The 20,322-nt window shown below is 36.7% G+C and overlaps 1 protein-coding gene across 1 annotated transcript; it reads left to right on the top strand.

Annotated features, from left to right (window-relative positions):
• Nucleotides 1-1,082: 1,082 nt before the first annotated feature.
• Nucleotides 1,083-7,787, top strand: crabp2a (cellular retinoic acid binding protein 2, a). The gene is made up of 4 exons (XM_073846781.1): nucleotides 1,083-1,444; nucleotides 4,743-4,921; nucleotides 5,241-5,357; nucleotides 5,442-7,787. Exons 1-4 carry the CDS (start codon nucleotides 1,363-1,365, stop codon nucleotides 5,490-5,492), a joined length of 429 nt encoding a protein of 142 aa, XP_073702882.1. The 5' UTR covers nucleotides 1,083-1,362; the 3' UTR covers nucleotides 5,493-7,787.
• Nucleotides 7,788-20,322: the final 12,535 nt, after the last annotated feature.

The raw sequence follows: 20,322 nt of genomic DNA, 5'->3' as shown, positions 1-20,322 counted from the left end.
CATTCTCTTCACTCGCGTTTCCTTGCTCCCGTCAGGATCTCAGGAATTTCCACCACCCGCAGAAGACCCTCCGTGTCTCCCTCAGTCCCAAACGTGGAAGAGGATAACCACAGCGGAGACAGATTCAGTTACAAGAGTTCTCAGTGTGCTGTGATTTGGAGAGGCGAGAAAAGACTGAACTTGACAGAGCTCTGTTTTAACGATTAGCCTGACAAATTGTCCTGATTGTTTTATGATCATATTCACATTTGTGTCCAACAATTACTGGCACACAGCTTGTTTATCTGTCACAGAGAGTAAGACATAAGTACATCCCATTTTGTCTATTCTATTCTATTCTTATTATATTTTCAATTTTCCTGTTGCTGCTTTTATTTTTATGATTTTTTTTAATATTGTGTGTACATGCAACGTAGCACATCACCAAAGATACCCCATATTATATTATAGATATTTATATCTTGTATATTTGCATGTAAATTAACCGTTGTATTTATTTTATTCATTACATTGTCATTTTTATTTCCCATTAAATTTCGCAATTATAGAAATTAATACTTTATAATTTGCTTTGAATTGATCAAAAGTGATGATCAAGACATTTATAATGTTACAAAAGATTTCTATTTCAGATAAATGCTGTTCTTCTGAACTTTCTATTCATTAAAGAAAGTTATTTTAAATAGCACAAACATTTTACTGTTTTTACTGTAATTTGGATCAAATAAATGCAGGCTTGGTGGAACAGAAGAGACTTTAAAACAAATAAATGTGACTGGTAAGTGTATATAGGAACAAAAAGAAGATTCTAGCAATATTTAACAATTCTAATTTAAGAAACTTAAGTCTTAATTCTTGAAATCTTTTGTGCAAATAAAGAAATTCATACATAAAACTGAGTTCCGATGGGCGTTTTCAAAGTGCACATGTTTTTTAGCGGGGCGTGGTGTGGGCGGGGAAAGACGATTATCTCGAAATATAATTGGCCGATGGATTTGACAGGGCAAATAGAGGGCGGAGTTTGTCGAAGAAGGGGTGTGTGCGCTCTCGGATTAAGCGTGATAACTGGCCCAAATTTTCGGTTCAACCTATTCACCACAGGCTATAACGTTTGGAAGAGCTGAATGAAACACTGAGACGAGAAGAAAAGGCTTGACATCTTAAGTTTCTCTTGTCAAGGACAGAGAGAGCATTAGAAGGGTAAAGGAAAGAGGAAAATCAGTTTGGCATTACCAGTGGGAACACTGCTTTCAGAATCAAAATTGCAGGTACTTTTAAAGGGTGTCAGGTTCAAGGACTGTCACTCAGCCCCGTACCAGAGAGAATATTAGTGGGATACACTCAAAAGGAACAGAAGGCACGATGGAGCGCAAAATCCCCGATTTTGCTGGCACTTGGAAAATGAAAAGTTCCGAGAACTTCGAAGAGCTTCTCAAAGCCCTTGGTAAGTGTTAATCATGATGCAGACGTGCGCAAAGTTGACTATCAATCTTGAATGCGCGTTCATGGAGAGCGCTACAGACCAACAAATTCACCACCACTCTTGTGAGTGTGTGCAAAACCGTTTTAATATTCATTCCATATAACTAGAGCTGTTTTTATGTTAGTAGTTATTAATTATTTTACCATCAACTATACATCCAGATTGTTATCCTACCAGTATTTATTCCAGTATTTGATATATAGCTATTTAGTGGTTTACTAGTTTTAATAATGCAAGAGTTTGAGTTTATTTCGCTTAATTTAATTGAGCAACATTATCCTGCTCTGACTGGAGCTTTAAAAACCCATTCCAGTAATTTACGCATGGACATAAAAACGCTTTGCGCTTTCAAAATGTGTGTTTTGGAAAGTTAGTTCAGTAGCTAGTCTTTCTCAACCAATTTGGAAAATCTTGTTTAAATATTTACCGCTCTTTAAGCCAGAATCCCGGAATTTCAGTGGGTTCCATAAATTTGACTGACGTCCTTTTTAATGAGGGCACTGCTGCCACCCAAACACCCTACTTCAGCAGTCTGTGTCGAACAAAAGCAGCAGCTCTTCCCTGAGAAGGAAAAGTAGATCATTCAAAAGAATGATGAAATGAAGCAGACAGGTTAAAGAGGGCGGAGAACGCGCACAAAGGAGGAAAAAAGCCCTGCTGTTTCTGACATGGGGACTTGATGTATTATATGAATACCCCAAATTGCAGGAGATGAGATATGCCGCCACACGAACCCCTCTGAGGACAAATGTCGTCGTAAAAACCAAAGGGGCTGCTTATATGTTAGGAATGTGCGTGATTGACAGATATGTTGATTGAGGAATGAACTTTAATGTTTTGTACAGACATATTATGTACACACTCTCTTAAATTCACACACTTTCAACAAGGCTTTTCGCCACACAAATATTTCAGTGCACAGATGGGCCAGACCTGTCACCACACCCTGTCATCCACCGCCCTCCTCCATCTTGTGTCCTCTTCTCCATCCCTCTATTCTGAAATACTTCCTTTGACCCTTAACCTACGACACTGACCCTGACCGTCTGAGTCCTCTGACTTCTTTTCTCAGTTAGTTATGGGGTTTGAAGCAATGCTTGATCTGACAAGAGTCGGTTTACCTTTATTAGCTAATGTTTTAACAAATTTCTGCCTGGATTAGTGAGAATACGCCTTGTAAATAAGTTACAATTTCCATTTTCTTGTGTTTATTCCACTAAATTTCTGTGAATTCGCATGTGCTAATTTGTTTATGCATCTCTGCCTGAATGTGTGTCTAAATTTTGGCCCCCTCTTGTCTGCCTCCATGTGTATATATTTACCCTTGGTGACAGGTGGGAATGTGTGTGAGGTGAGTAGTGTGAAATTCTACTCGATGCACAGAGGCTCTCTCTCTCACTCACACACACACACACACACACACACACACACACACACACACAGAGACAGGCTGGTCTGTATATCTAGCTGTCTTTCTTCACACTTGGGTACCCTTTTTCTATGTCTCTGCTGCCGTTCTTGCTCCTTTTTTCTTCTCTTGTCAGTAATCTTGCCCTCCCTCGACTATGCCATGCTTTTTTCCTTTGTTGCCTCTGCCCTTCCCTACTTCCAAACTGCGCTCTATCCATTTCCTGTCAGGAAGGTTTAATAGATTACAGCATCCCCTGTGGCTGGTTGAATAACTTCCCCTTTCAATGCGTTCACCCACCTACAAACACACACACACAGCAAGACTCCATTTGACATGCAGTATTTAATTTTGTCTGAATGTACAGATTGATTTTTTTATTTGTGTGTGGAATACTAATTATGTATTGAAAAAAAGTTGTGTGTGTTAGGGATTGACCGATAATTGGTTTTATTTTTTATTTATAAATATTTAATATTGGGTGTATTAATAAATCACCATGTGGTTAATCTTTAATTAATAATAACAACTAATAGCACCCAACAACTTCATTACACCCCAATACATTTTTTGCATAATTCGTTTTATTGTTTGCATGATTATTTATTCATTAAACTGATTTTCAAGTAAGAAACATGCAACAAAACAAGACAAAAAAGTACACTATCAGTCAAAAGTTTTTGAACAGTAAGTTTTTAATGTTTTTTAAAGTCTCTTCTGCTCACTAAGCCTGCATTTTAATCCAAAGTACAGCAAAAACAGTAACATTTGTAAATATTTTTAATATTTAAAATAACTGTTTTCTATTTGAATATATTTAAAAATGTAATTTATTCCTGTGATTTCAAAGCTGAATATTTAGCATCATTACTCCAGTCACGTGATCCTTCAGAAACTATTCTAATATTCTGATTTGCTGCTCAAAAAAACATTTCTTTGATGAATAGAAAGTTCAGAAGAACAGCATTTATCTGAAATAGAAATCTTTGTAACATTATAAATGTCTTAATCATCACTTTTGATCATTGTAAAGCATCCTTGCTAAATAAAAGTACTAATTTCTAGAATTTATTTCCCCAAAAAGCATACTGACTGGTATAGTGTATAATGTTACAAAAGCTTTTCATTTCGGATAAATGCTGATCTTTGGATCTTTCTATTAATCAAAGTTTTAAAAATCGATAATAATAATAAAAATGTTTCTTGAACAGCAGATCATCATATTAGAATGATTTCTGAAGGATCATGTGACACTGAAGACTGGATAATGATGCTGAAAATTTAGCTTTGATTACAGGAATAAATATCATTTTAAAATATATTTAAATATAGTTATTTAATTATGGGTCAAAATTATCATTTAATTTTTAAGCCAAAAATCATTAGGATATGAAGATTATGTTCCATGAAGATATTTTGCAAATTTCCTACCATAAATATATCCAAACTTAATTTTTGATTATTAATATTCATTCCTAAGAACTTCATTTGGACAACTTTAAAGGCAATTTTATCAAAATTTTCAAATTTGTGTCTCAGCCAAATATTGTCATATCCTAAGAAACCACACATCAATGGAAAGCATATTTATTACATTTTCAGATGGTGTATAAATCTCAATTTCAAAATAATTGACCAAAAAATTGGTTTTGTGGGCCAGGGTCACATATCAGGTGATGTCATCAGACAGTGTCGGCAGTGAGCGCAGATGTGTGGCGCACAGCCAGGCTTAATAACATCACTCTCATTTTCCTGATCTGTCCGACCACAGGTCTTTTTGTCCTTTGGATGCCAGAGTACTCACTGTACTCACAGGAGATTGTTCTGATGTGCTTGTGTGTGTTTTGTCAGGTGTAAACGTGATGCTGCGCAAGATTGCGGTTGCAGCCGCGTCAAAGCCGTCTGTGGAGATTACGCAGACCGGAGAAACCCTGTCAATCAAGACCTCCACCTCTGTAAGGACCACCCATGTCACCTTCACAGTTGGAGAGGAGTTTAATGAGGCCACAGTGGATGGACGTCCCTGCACGGTACATACACACCCTTAGAAAAACACTTCAGTCATCATACTGTACATCTGTCTGTCTGTGATAAATTTCCCTTTTCCAAAACACTCAAAAGAGCAAGAACCTATGAAGTCAATGTGTGTGTTTATCCAATCCTGATCTCTGATGTGGACTCAATCACACCCTTCATCTCAGAGGAGCTATCAAACTGGATACACCCATTCCTTCAGCCTCCATCCCTGGAACTCACATTCTCATGGGCACTGATCTGTTTCTCACTCTTTCCATCTCCAAAGAAAAATACTGCCTTCACATATTTGTCTGTCTCTGTTTTTTTTCCCAGAGCCTTCCTTGCTGGGAAACAGACAGCAAGATTAGTTGCGAACAGACTTTGCAGAAGGGTGAGGGTCCAAAAACCTCATGGACCAGGGAGATAACCAATGACGGCGAACTGATTCTGGTAAGATTTATTCCTGCTTACACACACATGGGTCTTTGATCATATTTTTCCTTTTAATAGTCTATTTCCTGCTTTTTTTGGCAGACCATGACCGCAGACGATGTGGTGTGCACAAGAGTTTATGTCAGAGAGTGAAAGTATGAGGAAAAAGGAAGACTATCCGTCGAGATCACTCTCTTTCCTTGTTAACCACAATGAATGTGATTTTATATAATCTATTTCCTTTCTCCCTCATCTTTTCTTTCATGCTTTTGGTTGACAATGTATTTGAATAATACACCAGAGAGCCATGCAAATACTTCATCTGAGGTTCCAGAATGTTTAAAATTGGGCCCTTTAACAAATACATCATTTCGGGCTCAAAAGCACTTTTAAGGCTTGGTCTTCACATTGATGAAGACCTGGAAATCTGAAACTTGGATGAGACAGTCCAGAAGAATATCAGTAAAGGTGCGGTCACATTTACTTTTGTATATTTTCACAAGCGAAATCCAGTCATTTTATTAGTGATCTACGTTAATGGGAATTTCCAAACTCAGATTCAAGATTCAAGTTGGATTGAAATGACTTTCATGTGAGCTGTGCTTCATACATCACTACTTTAATTACAACAGACAATTGCCCTTTTTTGCCTGTAAAATTTCGCTAATGCGACCGCACCTTAAGAATGTAAGCCAATGTACGATATGCTGTCGGAACATGTTATGTCTGTAGTTTAGTCTGTCATTTTTTTAAAAATCTTCTCAGTTGACCCTTCGCTAAGCTTCGCCATAAATTGTACCTGACCAATCCTACTTAAGCAACTGTTGCCATCCTCCATTTTCTCAGACAGACATTTTGCTCTTTCCAGTGTAACTCTGTAGAGAATCTGTGTGTTTGGATAGTTTTTAAATTAAAAATTACAGTTATTTTAGAGTCGATCTTACTGTATTCAGTTGATTGTTAGAACCATTTCCCTTGATTTTAATTGGCGGTTGCCACAGTTTATAAATCTTAAGGCATAATTTGAAACTTTAGTTAAAGGGATAGTTGACCCAAAATGAAGATGTGTATGACTTTCTTCTTTCAGATGAATACAATCTGAGTTAAATTAAAAAATGTCCTCGCTCTTCCAAGCTTTATAATGGCAGTGAATGGCTGTTGAGATTTTGAAGTCCAATAAAGTGCATTAATCCATCATAAAAAGTACTACAAATGGCTCAGTGTGGTTAATAAAAGCCTTCTGAAGGAATTTGATGCATTTGTGTAAGAAAAATATCCGTGTTTATGAACCATAATCTCTATCTTCTGCTAACTGTTGTACGCATTCACTAGAGAGTGGCGTTCCAGAGGATGATGTAGGACATAGTCGTAACATAAGTTTTGTTTACAGCAAAGGAAAACCAGTCTCCTCTTGGCTTATATCGAAATCCTTAAATTTATTTCTTTACAGATCCTAGTTTTGTACTTCTAATCCGTGACATGTGTTTTGTTTTGCTCCTTCCTCTACTACGCCTATGTCTTAGGTCATCTTCTGGAACACCACTTTCTAGTGAATGTGCGTATGACAATTAAGGCCATTGAGTCCGAATTTTTCGTTTTTCGAAATCGAACCTGATCCGAATTTTTTTCCTGACAGACAAAAGTTTCGGAGGGAGTGTGTAAACATGATTGACACAACGTAAGTTCGTATTTATTTTTTAACATGCAAAAATTTCAGACGAGAATTTCGGATTCAGTGTGCAAAGACCTTCGGCAAAAGATAGAGATTACGTTTTATAAAGTTGTAAATATGGATATTTTTCGTACACAAATGCTTCGATTCACTTTAGAAGTACTTTATTAACCACATAGAGCCGTTTGGAGTCATTTTTATGATGGATGAATGCACTTTATTGGACTTCAAAATCTCAACAGCCATTCACCACCATTATTAAGCTGGGAAGAACCAAGACATTTTTTAATATAACTCCAACTGCATTCATTTGAACGAAGAAAGCCGTATACACTTAGGATGGCTTGAGGGTGAGTAAACCATGGGGTAATTTTCATTTATGGGTGAACTATCCCTTTAAGAAAAAGACGGATAAAATGTTTCAATTCATTCCACCCCAAAGAGACAATATCCAATTTTTAACATTTTATGAGCACATGTGACTCAAAATTACACTGTTGATTGAAATTTCCAATTCATTCCAATGTGACCTCTTCGTTCTGTATTGTCTGATAGCAACAGTACCAAGGGGGCGGAGCTAAGCAAAGGGTTATTTGTAATTAGAACCCCATGAAGCTCCAATCTCAACCTTCTCGTTACTTCTTTAATTTTTTTGTATATATTTTAATAAAACCTCAATCTTCATCTAAAATCTCTTTTCACTGTTTTTTTATACAAACAATTTCAGCAGTCATTACTTATTTCTATGCATGGACAATAAAGGTTACTGTCAAGAGTGTGTGTGTATGTTTTCTGTCACTCAGTAGCATTTATTCACACCGAAGCTTACTGGCAGTTCCATGATGTCAATGGAACAAATGTCAGTGGATTTTATTTCAAAAATAAGAAAAATTAAAGAACCTGGCTTGACTTTTTAACAAACCCAAGCTCCTTCTCACTCTCTTTTCTCAGTCAGACACACTGGTAGGTTCACGTCTTATTTTAGTATTTCTGCCAGCTGGCTGTAACTAGAATAACTTGTCTGTCCCTCTCCACCCCTCCGTCTCTCCCTGATTTTTCCATCTCAGTCTTTCTTTCTCATCACTATCACCCTGCTCTGGGTCCTGTCTTTCCGCTCACAGTTTTACAGGACCCTACACTTTTAATGCACTGACTGTCATTCAAATGAATGGAATGTAAATGCATTGTAACATAAAAATGGATGGAAATCACCCACTAGTCATCAAAATTTCCCTGGTAACCTGATCCTCCACTCAAAACATTCACATTTCTTTTTTTCCATGCTGACAGCATTGTCGACCATAAGTCATTTATTAGACGCTAAACTAGCCAATGGGATAAAGCTGTTAAATAAAATAGATCCAGGCAAACAAGCCAACTGTCCAATCCAGGCAGGAAATGCCAGGCGGATTACAAGGTGAAGATGATCAACAGCAGATGTGCTTAACAAGAAGCAGGGAATAGAAAATAAGGGTCAAGATGAAATGAGCACCAACAAAAGGTGCACTCATATGCATATTCATATATATATTGTACATACACAGTGCACCATCACATTCAGGACAGTTAAGAGTGTATAAATACAGATTAAAAGACATAATCAAGTGTACTCACACTTAAAAAGAAAGACAAAGGTAGAACAGAGGTGATGGTGGAATGTGGTTTAGGGGTGATGCCTGCAGCTGTACTTGGTTACTGTGTGACCCTAATAAAACCAACCCTTCTCAACCTCCTGCCCCTATAAAAGACCCCAAATAACTGCCTCTCCTTCCTCTTTTATTACCCCCTGGGGCAGTAAAAGGCAGCTGTCTCTCTGCTTTCGAAAACCACCCGCACATTTGCACACATATGAAACCAAACATGCACATTCTTTCGAACCTTCACATGTACCATCAAACACTTTGGCCACTGTGAGCACAGACCATAAAACTTCACGCACACATACACACACATATGCGAGTGACCACAGCTAGTAATGGGCCCTAATGTGGCAGAAACACTCGCATATTTGGTCATTAACTTCAAAGGATCACTAGCAGATAGACTAACAACTCATAAATACACACACACATGCTGATTTTACCCAGCTTTGTGCAGGGCAGGTAAATCTGGAATGGCAATCTCTTCCCAACATCTATTCTGTTTGCTTTGGATTTGGCTGGTAGGCAATCTGACAAGCAGATAAGCATTTATGCAGCAGAACACACACACACACACACACACACACACACACACACACACACACACACACACACACACACACACACACACACACACACACACACACACACACACACACACACACACACACACACATGTTGGGTTTCCATGTTTTATGGAGACATTCCATAGGTGTAATGGTTTTATACTGTACAAACTGTATTTATTCTGTATGATTTATAATCTTGTTTCCCCGTGGGGACCAAAAAATGTTCTCACAAGGACAAGGATTTTGGATATTGCCATCTTTGTGAACTAATTAACTCCAAAAAACATCTACAGTTGAGGTCAAAAGTTTACATACACCTTGCAGAATCTGCAAAATGTTAATTATTTTACCAAAATTAAGAGGGATCTTTCAAAATGCATGTTATTTTTATTTAGTACTGACCTGAATAAAGATATTTCACATAAAAGACATTTACATAAAGACAAGAGAAAGATGATAATTTTCTCCACAAGAGAAAATGCTACTTGAATTTACAAAAATGATCCTGTTCAAAAGTTTACATACACTTAATTCTTAATACTGTGTTGTTACCTGAATGAGCCACAGCTGTTTTTGTTTTGTTTTGTTTTGTTTTGTTTTTTGTGATAGTTGTTCATGAGTCCCTTGTTTGTCCTGAACAGAGCCAGGGTAAAAACTTTTGAATTTGAAGATCAGGGTAAATTTAACTAATTTTGTCTTCTGGGAAACATGTAACTATTTCCTGCTGTTTCTGAAGGGCAGTACTAAATGATATTTAGGCAAAATAAGAAAAAATGTACATATCTTTATTCTGTTCATAAAATTTTCCCCTGTTCTTAATGCATCATGTTTCCTTCTGAAGCATCAGTGAGTGTTTGAAACATCTGTAATGGATGCATACAAGTCTATCAGTTGCCCTTAGTGTGAAAAGATGGGTCTCAAAACCACACAATCATTGTTGGAAAGGGTTCAAATAAATAAAATTGCTGAAAAACCAAAGAATTTGTGTGACCTGAAAATGTTTATGAAGAACAGTGGGCAGTTTAACTGTTCAGGACCAGCAAGGGACTCATTAACAACTATGCCAAAAAAAAGTATAATTGTATTTTGGTAAAATAACTAACATTTTGCAGATTCTGCAAGGTGTATGTAAACCTTTGATCTCAAACAGACTTTCAGTCCTATATTATGAACATTTTATATAAATTATGACATTTAAATGTATGGTAATATACAAAAAGTGAAATAAATATAAACCATTTCTCTTTTTTTTTGTGTAACAATGATTTTTATCATTGTTTTACAAGTGAGCTACAACTGTGGTATCATTTTGACAACATTTAACTATTTTGTCCCTATTCATTTAATTTTTTTTATATATTAATTATTATATTATATTATATTATATTATATTATATTATATTATATTATATTATATTATATTATATTATATTATATTATATTATATTATATTATATTATATTATATTATATTACATTACATACCATTTCCACCACCATCGTTTTCATTCTCAAAAACAGTGCTCATTACTATATATTGTGGAAACCATGGTGTATTTTTTTCAGGATTCTTTGATGATTACACTTTCTGATCAATGTAATGCAATATTGTTGAATAAAAGCATTTCTTACAAACTTCCTTTAAAACACACAACACAAAAACAACAATAAATAGATAAAATCTCAATGACTTCAATCTCAAATGGTATCTCATAACCAAAAAAAAAAACTCCTCAAACCCAACTAATTTCTCTTACCAGCACTGATGTTGTTAGTAACAACCCTTTAAAACTAACTCTAATCTTTTATCTCACATTTTCATGGAAGAAAGATTTATAGCTGTAAATAATTTTGCGCATAGCATGGGATGAGCTGGCTGTTATACAAAGTCAGATCTTAATCTTTGTTGTTGAAAGATAACAGATATATCAAATCCATGCTAAATCTGACAGCACGGTGTGATTTGGGATCAGATTTACGCATGTAAATATACGGACAGTCAGTTAGGTAATGATAATATTTTGTGCCCTGCAGCAAAGTTTGCACAGAATGCTATGATAGACAGAAAGATTTATGTGACTGTATGTATGTGTGTGTGTGTGTGTGTGTGTGTGTATGTGACTGTGTGTGCATGTGCTATCAAAAACCACTTTGTCAGGGACAATGAGTGGCAACAAATAGGAAAACTGAAGCCGAGGGTGTGTGTACAGAAACTGTGTGGGCACAGTTTTCCAAACATGACATGTACAAGCGTGTGTGTGTGCAAGAGTTAACGGTGAGAAACATCCCACAGACAACACACTCGAAAATGCCCTGTGGGCTTATTGCAAAGCATTATGGGTCAAACAAACCATTGTCACCTTACAGCTGATTGGTGGATCACAGCTGGCCCTGATCCATGAACCTCAATGGCAGTCTGTGAGATACTTACGCACACGCACAAAAGTAAACAGGGTTAAGAACGACAAATATGTTTCTCACACCCATCAATCTACACGTTTTGCTTGCACACTACCAAAGACGCAATTCATACACAACTCCACGCACGCACTTGGGCATATACTTCCAGCAGAAAAAGACAAACAGTCTCAAACATTTCTCACAGTGGTGCTGACTCAAAGTGAGCTGGTGGTGAGGATTCCAAGATTCCAGACGTGCGGAAAGAGTGAGTCCCGCACCGAGGTGTGGAGAGAATCACACGGAAACAGTCACATCTCATGGCCAGGCTTCTAGGTCAACTGTCAAGTTTAGATGAATATTGTGGGTTCAGGACAAGTTTAGTTCAATCGACAGCATTCCTGGCATAATGTTTGTTACCACAAAAACGAATTTCCACTTGTCCCTCATTTTCATCGAAAAATGCCTTTTTTAAAAGTATAGCCACTAGACAAACATTGCGTGTGTTAGCATGATTAGTCTTTAAAAATGCTTACTAACCTTTTCTGTTTGAAGTTATATCCAATTGCACTTTGTCAGGGGGTGTGCTCGAATCCACATAAATCGGCCATATTGCTCTGGAAATCTTGGTTCAGTTTGGCCAACCACAAACGCCTTTTGTTTCAAAGACAGGTTTTTACACTTTTCTCCTTGATTTGTTAACTTTTGGCAGTCTGTAGTACTCCAAATGTTTTTCCCAGTCCGACCGATTAGTACAGCCTAAGACATGACAATAATTGACCATTTTCAGCAGCAACAATAAGCAAAATATGCTTAGTTTTATTCAGTTGAGTGGCATTGTTTACGTGGCATCTATATGGCCGACTGATGACGCACAATGATAACACTCGGCACGGTAAACTTGCTAGTAGCTTCTTACATTGTAGTTCATAAAATTTCACTTGTCACATAAACAGAGTAAGGGGAGATGACTGATAGGACGATGGCGAATGATCTGCAGATCCTAAGTACCACTGACAAACATCTAATCTTGTAAAATGTGTGGTAAGTACTGCCGCCCTGTAATATATATGATAGACATGTGTACAATTGAAACACCTTAAATAACTTGCATACACAGGAACCCCGAGCCGTGATTTTTTCTCCACACATGTGTATTAGTATTTTCTTTGATCGTGGGAAATTTGAAATGTGTGCGTTTTTCCACTACGGAGATATCGACAAAAGTTTTTTTTTCCAAAGCGAGATTTTCATTTCACCATGTCCCATCCACAATGAATAGCTTATTATTCTTTTATGATTGTTAAACTTAACATATATCATTGCAAACGGTACTCTGTGCTCCAAAAATAGACATATTTTATGACATTGTGCCATGCAAGGTCTTTTCACAATCTAGAGAAACGTGCAAGTATGTCAGTGGGGTACGGTCAAGACACAGTGTATGAACTGGTGCCCTATTGTGTCACATGCTGTTTAGTTGTACAGTGTTATGACAATAGGTTAAAATTCACATTTACACACATGCAACGCAAATTATGTTAAAAAAAATCTTTGTGGTGTTTCAACTGTCTATTATTAATGGACATTTTCTAACATGAATGTTAAAAGGATACCATAGCATTTTAGGAAATATACAAGATGGTAAAGTGGGTAAAGTTGATACACCCTTTTTAGGTCGCTATGTATACAGTAACAGTTCAATCACAGAAAATAAAATGCATATTCAGAGGCTGTGTGTGTTTGTGTGCTAGTATTACCTATGTAACATGTATTAATACCAGCAAATTCTAACCTTATGGGAATATTTTTTTAGGTCCCCATAAGGAAACAAGCTTATAATTCATTCAGAATGACTGAAAATTTAAAAATGCAGAAAGCTTTGAGTGATTCGTATGGTTTAGGGGTAGGGTTATAGAATATACATATTGTTATTTTTACTGTTATATTTACATTTGTACTGTTTGCCATATCTTTTCTAGATCTCTCCTTTGCGTCCTCCTGCACCTCAACGAACAAATACAGATCACCAGTTTAAATGAGTGTGTATTATTAAATGAGATGTGTATTTTTATATTGGATGCATTGTCTTTTAAAGTGACCGTGCCTATTTTACTAGCTGCTGTCAATGTCCTTAATGTTAATCCAAGAAAATGAAAGAAAGAAAATCACTCACTGCTCTTAACTGAATTACTTTGTAGTTTTAACAAGAATTAATCTATATTTAATTTTTACAGTGAAGACTATGCAGTGCTATTTCACATTCGGTTTATGTACCTGAACACCTAAACTTGAAAAAACTTAAACATTATGTAAATAGAACAAATAAATAAATAGAACAAACACACAAATTAAACAATTTCAAACAGGGCTCACGTGTACAACCTGCACCTGGGCCCTGAAAACCCCAGCTACGGCCCTGATTGTAAGCCTCACATATTTTTGCATTTGCATTTGCATTACGTTTTTGCATTTTTATAGGGGTCATAGGATGCCCATGCATTTTCCACAAGTTCATATGATTCTTTAGTGTCTTAATGAAAAGTCTCTAATATACTCAAAAATTCTCAATAGTAGTGTAAAAAAACACCATTTTACCTTGTCAAAATCAGCTCTGCAAAATATAAGCTCATTTTATCGCATGGGCCCTTTAAATGCAAATGAGCTCTGCACGCCCCGCCCCTCTCTGCTGAGGGATTATGAGCTGTAATGTTTACTTTAGCCGCATTTAGCTGTGTTTAGCTGCATTTAGCCGTTTATCGCGTTTCGCGTTTATCGGCGAAACTTGCCAACAAGCACATTATTAAGAAAGGCCATTTGCAAAGATGCATAAAAAACCTTCTGCTGTGGGTGAAGCTGCATCACGGATGATTCACACGAAACATAGATGCATATTTAGATTGGGATCGGTGCTTTCCTTTTAAAAACGAAAGTAACGTTGTCCTCTGCCTCTTAAGCAGCTCAGATGTCGGGAGTAAATGACTACTGCTATGTTCATTATTACATCCAACAACAGAACACCTCAATCGCTCAATTAGAGTCTTCCTCTGCACCTGAGTCGACACAATGGCAATCGTATTCAGACTATTTCAGCTCAGTGAGGTCGGGTCTTAGGTAAAACGCTCATGTCAATCAACTGTGTTTTGTCACAACGACAAAAAGCTGAGAATGACCTGATTTTAAAAAGGGGATATTACTTTTAAAGATTAAAAAAATACCACTGGGTGGATTTTTATCATTGTAGGGTGGTTGTGTACACTGCCAACACACATTAATGTTCAAACAACATGTAAAAGTTAGTTTTGCATCCGATGACCCCTTTAAAGAAAACAATTAGGGAATGAGTCAAACTTGTGTTTAGCTCCAATCAACATAATACAACAATGCTGTATACTAAACCTGAAATAATCCTTTAGGCCTCAGTGTGGCTCATACGGATATTAAAGAGAGTCTGAGGACATGTGCATCAGTCTGGCAGAGTGTCCCTTTTGCGACACATTTTGAGCATGTCCCTCCTGAAATTAGAATCAGATCCCTTGCAGCATTTGCAGCGAGAATAACGTTGGGGAAAATTACAGATGCCCGAAAGGGTAGATGAGATCAGCAGACATTAGACTACCAAAAGATCACAGCGTTGACCCCAATGACTCACTGCAGCTTTTATAGGGTAAGATATCATTACATGGAACTCAATGCATGGAGGGCGAGAGTGTAGACATAATAATAAAGCAACATTTAGGCTATGTTCACACAGTCGGCGTTTGGGATTGACGACTGTGTTTAATAACAGCTGTGTCTCTTAAAGAGATAGTTCACACCCAAAAATGAAAATTCCTCATGTCGTTCCAAACTCAAAACTTTAGTTCATCTTTGGAACACAAATTAAGATAATAAGAATTAAGAAATGAAGAAATCTGAGAGCTTAGCATAGACCGCAACGCAACTGACACATCCAAAGCCCAGAAAGGTAGTAAGGACATCGTTAAAATAGTCCACGTGACATCAGTGGTACAAACGTAATGTTATGAAGCTACAAGAATACTTTTTGTGTGCAAAGAAAATGTAAATAATGACTTTATTCAACAATTTCTTCTGTTCCATGTGAGTCTTTGATGAGCGCTCACGATAGTATCATGACACATGCATGTGGTGCTCTCTTAGTTCATCGTCTGTATATTCTGGTCCAAATAAGTATATCTGGGCAAAAAATTGCAAGACACCTATTCTGTCGAAATCTTCAGACATGTTTACAAAGACTTTTTAAAGTACAGTGTGCATTTTTCTCTGCTCGTAAACAATACACAGCACATCCGAACACTGGCTTTTGTGTCAGCAGCACCACACATGTGTCATGATACTCTCGTAAACCAACACGTTCTCACTCCCAATTCGTCACATTTGGAGCTTGGTGGTCAGGACCCCTTGGAGTCACTTTCTGACGCTCAGGATACCCCTTTAGCGTCACTTTTGGACATGCAGGGTCCTCCATTGCTTCTAGTTTGCATAATTCGTCACATTTAATGGTTTGCAGGCATTTGCAAAAATTGAACTTCACTTTACTTTCATCCGATTTTAACTGAAGGGATTATTGCCGCTTTCTTTACGCACCAGTGCATTTAACAAACTCACAAACATCAGTGTGTATTTAACAAATGTCTTTTTTGTTAGTAATTAATTTAAAAGACATTATGAAACATTATTTTTATTTTGTTTAAAACACTGAATATAGTTTAATATACACTGGTTATCGTCCCAATCGAATAGTTAAAATCAACGAGTTTTAGGGGGTTGGAGTGTGTGAAATTGAATCTGAGGTGGCACATATCAGATAGGAGGGCTACCCCTGTGTTTAAAATCACATTCGGTTTAGTTTTTCACGTTTAACAATTTCTGTGAACCAGCATGCCAGTTCATTAAGAAGACCCCCAATGGCGAACCATTGAACCAGCGTCTATGATTTTTACTGTACCTGATCTCGAATCAGTTTTATCAATTTGTAGACATTTTTAATGAGACATTTGTGTAATTAAAAGAAGGAGCAGTAGTTAATTGGCCAGACTCTTATTGGCCTGTTTGGACAAGCTCTCCATAAAACAATGTTTTGCCTGTTTTGGTCTGAGTTTTTGTTGCATTTACACAGTTTTGACCAGCAGGTGCCACTAGCATGCGGTGTTTTGAGCGCTTCGGAACAAGTGAATCATTTTGCGAAGCAACTGGCTCAAATGATTCGAATTTTCGAAAAGGTTTGTTTCACCCATCACTTTCGTGAAAACACATTGAAGACTGACACGGAGAAGAAATTGTTGACTAAAGTCTTTATTTTTGTTTTCTTTGCACACAAAAAGTATTCTCGTAGCTTCATAAAATTAAGGTTAAACCACAGATGTCACATGGACTATTTTAACGATGTCCTTACTACCTTTCTTGGCCTTAAACGTGTCAGTCGCATTGCTGTCTATGCAGTGTCAGAAAGCACTCGAATTTCATCAAAAATATCTTCATTTGTGTTTTGAAGGTGAACAAAGGTCGTAGGGGTTCGGAACGACATGAGGGTGAGTAATTAATGACAGAATGTTCATTTTTGAGTGAACTATCTCTTTAAAAACTGTCCTGCCCACACAACAGTTTACATACAGTAGCCTATTCAAATTGAGTCATCTCTGTATGAACGAGTATTCAAAGTCAGCCCACTTTTTTGTGTGCTAGCCGTGAGTACTTGCTGTAAACACAGCAAGAGTGAACATAAAAGTAGCCTAAACATAAAAGTTAGCAACTGGTCAAGCGACAGCGTTATTTATACCATTTAATTGCACTTAAAACTACAAAAACTGATGGCAGCAGCTTCAGTGAAAAAAAAAGACTGTATCTAAAACTTTAAGATGACACATCTTAAAGGGATAGTTCACCCAAAAGTGAAAATTTGATGTTTATCTACTTACCCCCAGGGCATCCAAGATGTAGGTGACTTTATTTCTTCAGCAGAACACAAACAAAGATTTTTAAGCAGTGCAGTCTGTCAGCCATATAACGGCAGTGCATGGGCACCAGACCTTTAAAAGTAAAAAAAAAAAAAAAAAAACATGCACAGATAAATCCAAATTACACCCTGCGGCTCGTGACGATACACTGATGTCCTAAGACACGAAACGATCGGTTTTTGCGAGAAACGGAACAGTATTTATATCATTTTTTACCTTTGATGCCCATCTGTCCTGAGCATGAGCTCATTATCCGGCTCGTTACACGTGTATGCGCTCTGGCGTCGTAAACGCTGTTTACTTTTAAAGGTTTGGTGCCCATCCACTGCCATTATATGGCTGACAGACTGCACCGCTTTGAGTTAAAAATCTTTGTTTGTGTTCTGCTGAAGAAACAAAGTCACCTACATCTTGGATGCCCTGGGGGTAAGCAGATAAACATCTTTTTTATTATTTTTGGGTGAACTATCCCTTAAGATATCGAAACCACACATGAAAACACCCAACACACACTAGTTGTGAATTCCTTAGAATACAGTCGTCACATTAATTAATACCCGAACTTAAACGTATTAAGCAGTTCTTTCTCTCAGTTTTTCTCTTTTTTTTCCCCCTCACACACACATCTATTCATTAGCACTCACATACTGTACTGAATGGAGTCCCAATTTACAGATTTCATGCAATGCTGTATTGTACCATTTCTGTGGGAAGCCACATTGCTTGTAACAGCAGGCAGCTGGTGGGGTCAGTTGACCGCTGAGTTTTGATTAGTTCGGAGAACCGAGGCATAAGACAAGAAACGGTCAAAACACACCAGCCTCAGACAATTTCCCAACATCTGTCCCTTTGTTACGGTATGTTTTGGCCTCAATGCTCACTCTTTAATGGGAAGAGAGTGTGTTCTTGGAGATGATGTGAACACCCTGTTTAGCTTTTTTACATAAGTGTGAGTCAGAAGGAAAATCCTGCTAGTCCAGTTAATAACATTTGATTTGAATTGTAGCTTTTGCATGTACATGACTAGTGTTTGCGGGTATTTATGTCCTTGGTGACATAATTTGTGTTTTAAGACTAGATTCCCTTGCCAAAATTATGACAGTAAAACAAACATGACCTTTTACTGCAATTATCTTTTTGTTTAAACAATATATTTCACATTTGGCACAAGCTGTTTGCATCAGCTTTTGCATAAACTATCTTTTTGTATGAGAATGTGTGTGTGTGAGAAAGAGACGTTAATAACAGGGAGAATTTTAATTCGTTTCCACTCCCACAAAACTGTTACCTGAATTACATTTCTTAACGTGACAAGCGGTGCACAACCCCCACAGAAGAATTACACAATTTTCTGCGGTTACAAATATTTAGATTTGTTGTGAAACGTAACACCCTTGGTAACGCTCAGTGCAAAAGGTCGACAAACAACAACGTTGATAAACAAGAAATAGGTTCAGAAAGAAGTCAACACCTGTAACGCCAGTGGGCTCGGGTGGAAAACAAATAGAGGAAATTGCGACACCTTGAGGATTCTTGCTGAAATAAAGAAACAAAATGATGGTGTTCCAAATATGTCACTCTGATGCCCTCTGCTGGATGAATGTTGCAGGTACATGACTGCAATTCTACACCCTCTACAATAATGGCATTGATACGGTACAAAAATAAGCGTTTTCTAAAAATCAAGGTCAGATTTTGTTGTTCATTATTTTCATTCAAGCTTTACTTTTGTCATAAATGCAAATTTTCAAAATGCATTTTTAAAGTTTTAAAAGATACAGTCCTTCAAAATAAATAAATAAAAATAAATGAATAAAGAAAATTATGTCATTATCACCCTCATTATATTTTGACGAATGTTGGTACATGAACAGACTTCTGTATTTTTATTTATTTATTTATCGTCAATATAATGGAAGTCAATGGGACCTGTATCTGTCTAGTTAACAACATTCTTCAAAATATCTTATTTTGAGGTCTGCAAAAAAAAAAAAAAAATGAAAAGAAGGTCAGGTGAGTAAATGATGACAGAATTTTCATTTTTGGGTGGACCCTTTAAATTAATCAAAAATACAGAATTACAAATATCAATAATGACAAATGTATAACTAATACATGTAATATTTTCGTTTTAATATATTTTAATATTTTTAGATTTCTTCCCGGGATGGCAAGCCATATTTTAGCAACTCCAGTCTTCAGTCTTTCATGATCCTTCAAAAATATTTTAATATGCTGTTTTGGTGCTCAAGAAGTCAAACCAACTTTGATATGTAACAAAACATAGTCAGGTCAAAGTGTCAAATCAAATTTTTGCTCCCAAATTTGTATAAATTTTACTGGTCGTCTATTGTATGAAGAATTTTTGGGGTATTATATGTCACAGTTTACTTTATTTTGCTATCCTTGCTTACATAAATGAACTATAGTGTTCTGCACCCACTAGTAAAAAAATATCAAAAATTATATCTGGTGTCTGAATAATTTTTGGTTTGACTGTATATTTAATTCGAGATGTGGTGAAATGACTGGAAAAGAATCAACAGGCATAAAAAATTACCATTTAATAAGTGAAACAGAGATACGATCTTCAAGATATAAATTATTGTGATTTTCATAGCTTTCATACTCCAGCAAAACTAAATGAGTTTTCTGGGTTGTGGTGAACCCAGACATGACCAAAGGCCCGACAGTGTTTTGACAAAGTCTTAACATAACAGAGCTGATA

The sequence above is a fragment of the Garra rufa genome, chromosome 9, assembly GCF_049309525.1.
Source record: "Garra rufa chromosome 9, GarRuf1.0, whole genome shotgun sequence".
NCBI classification, from domain to species: domain Eukaryota; kingdom Metazoa; phylum Chordata; class Actinopteri; order Cypriniformes; family Cyprinidae; genus Garra; species Garra rufa.
The sequence above is the reverse complement of the archived record's forward strand: the minus strand, read 5'-3'. Positions and strand labels throughout refer to the sequence as shown.

Bases quoted from the DNA above. Each gene is read 5' to 3' on its own strand.
- crabp2a (XM_073846781.1), top strand. From the start codon at position 1,363: ATGGAGCGCAAAATCCCCGATTTTGCTGGCACTTGGAAAATGAAAAGT. The intron at 1,445-4,742 runs GTAAGTGTTAAT...GTGTTTTGTCAG, and splicing joins AGAGCTTCTCAAAGCCCTTG to GTGTAAACGTGATGCTGCGC. The intron at 5,358-5,441 runs GTAAGATTTATT...TTTTTTTGGCAG, and splicing joins ATGACGGCGAACTGATTCTG to ACCATGACCGCAGACGATGT.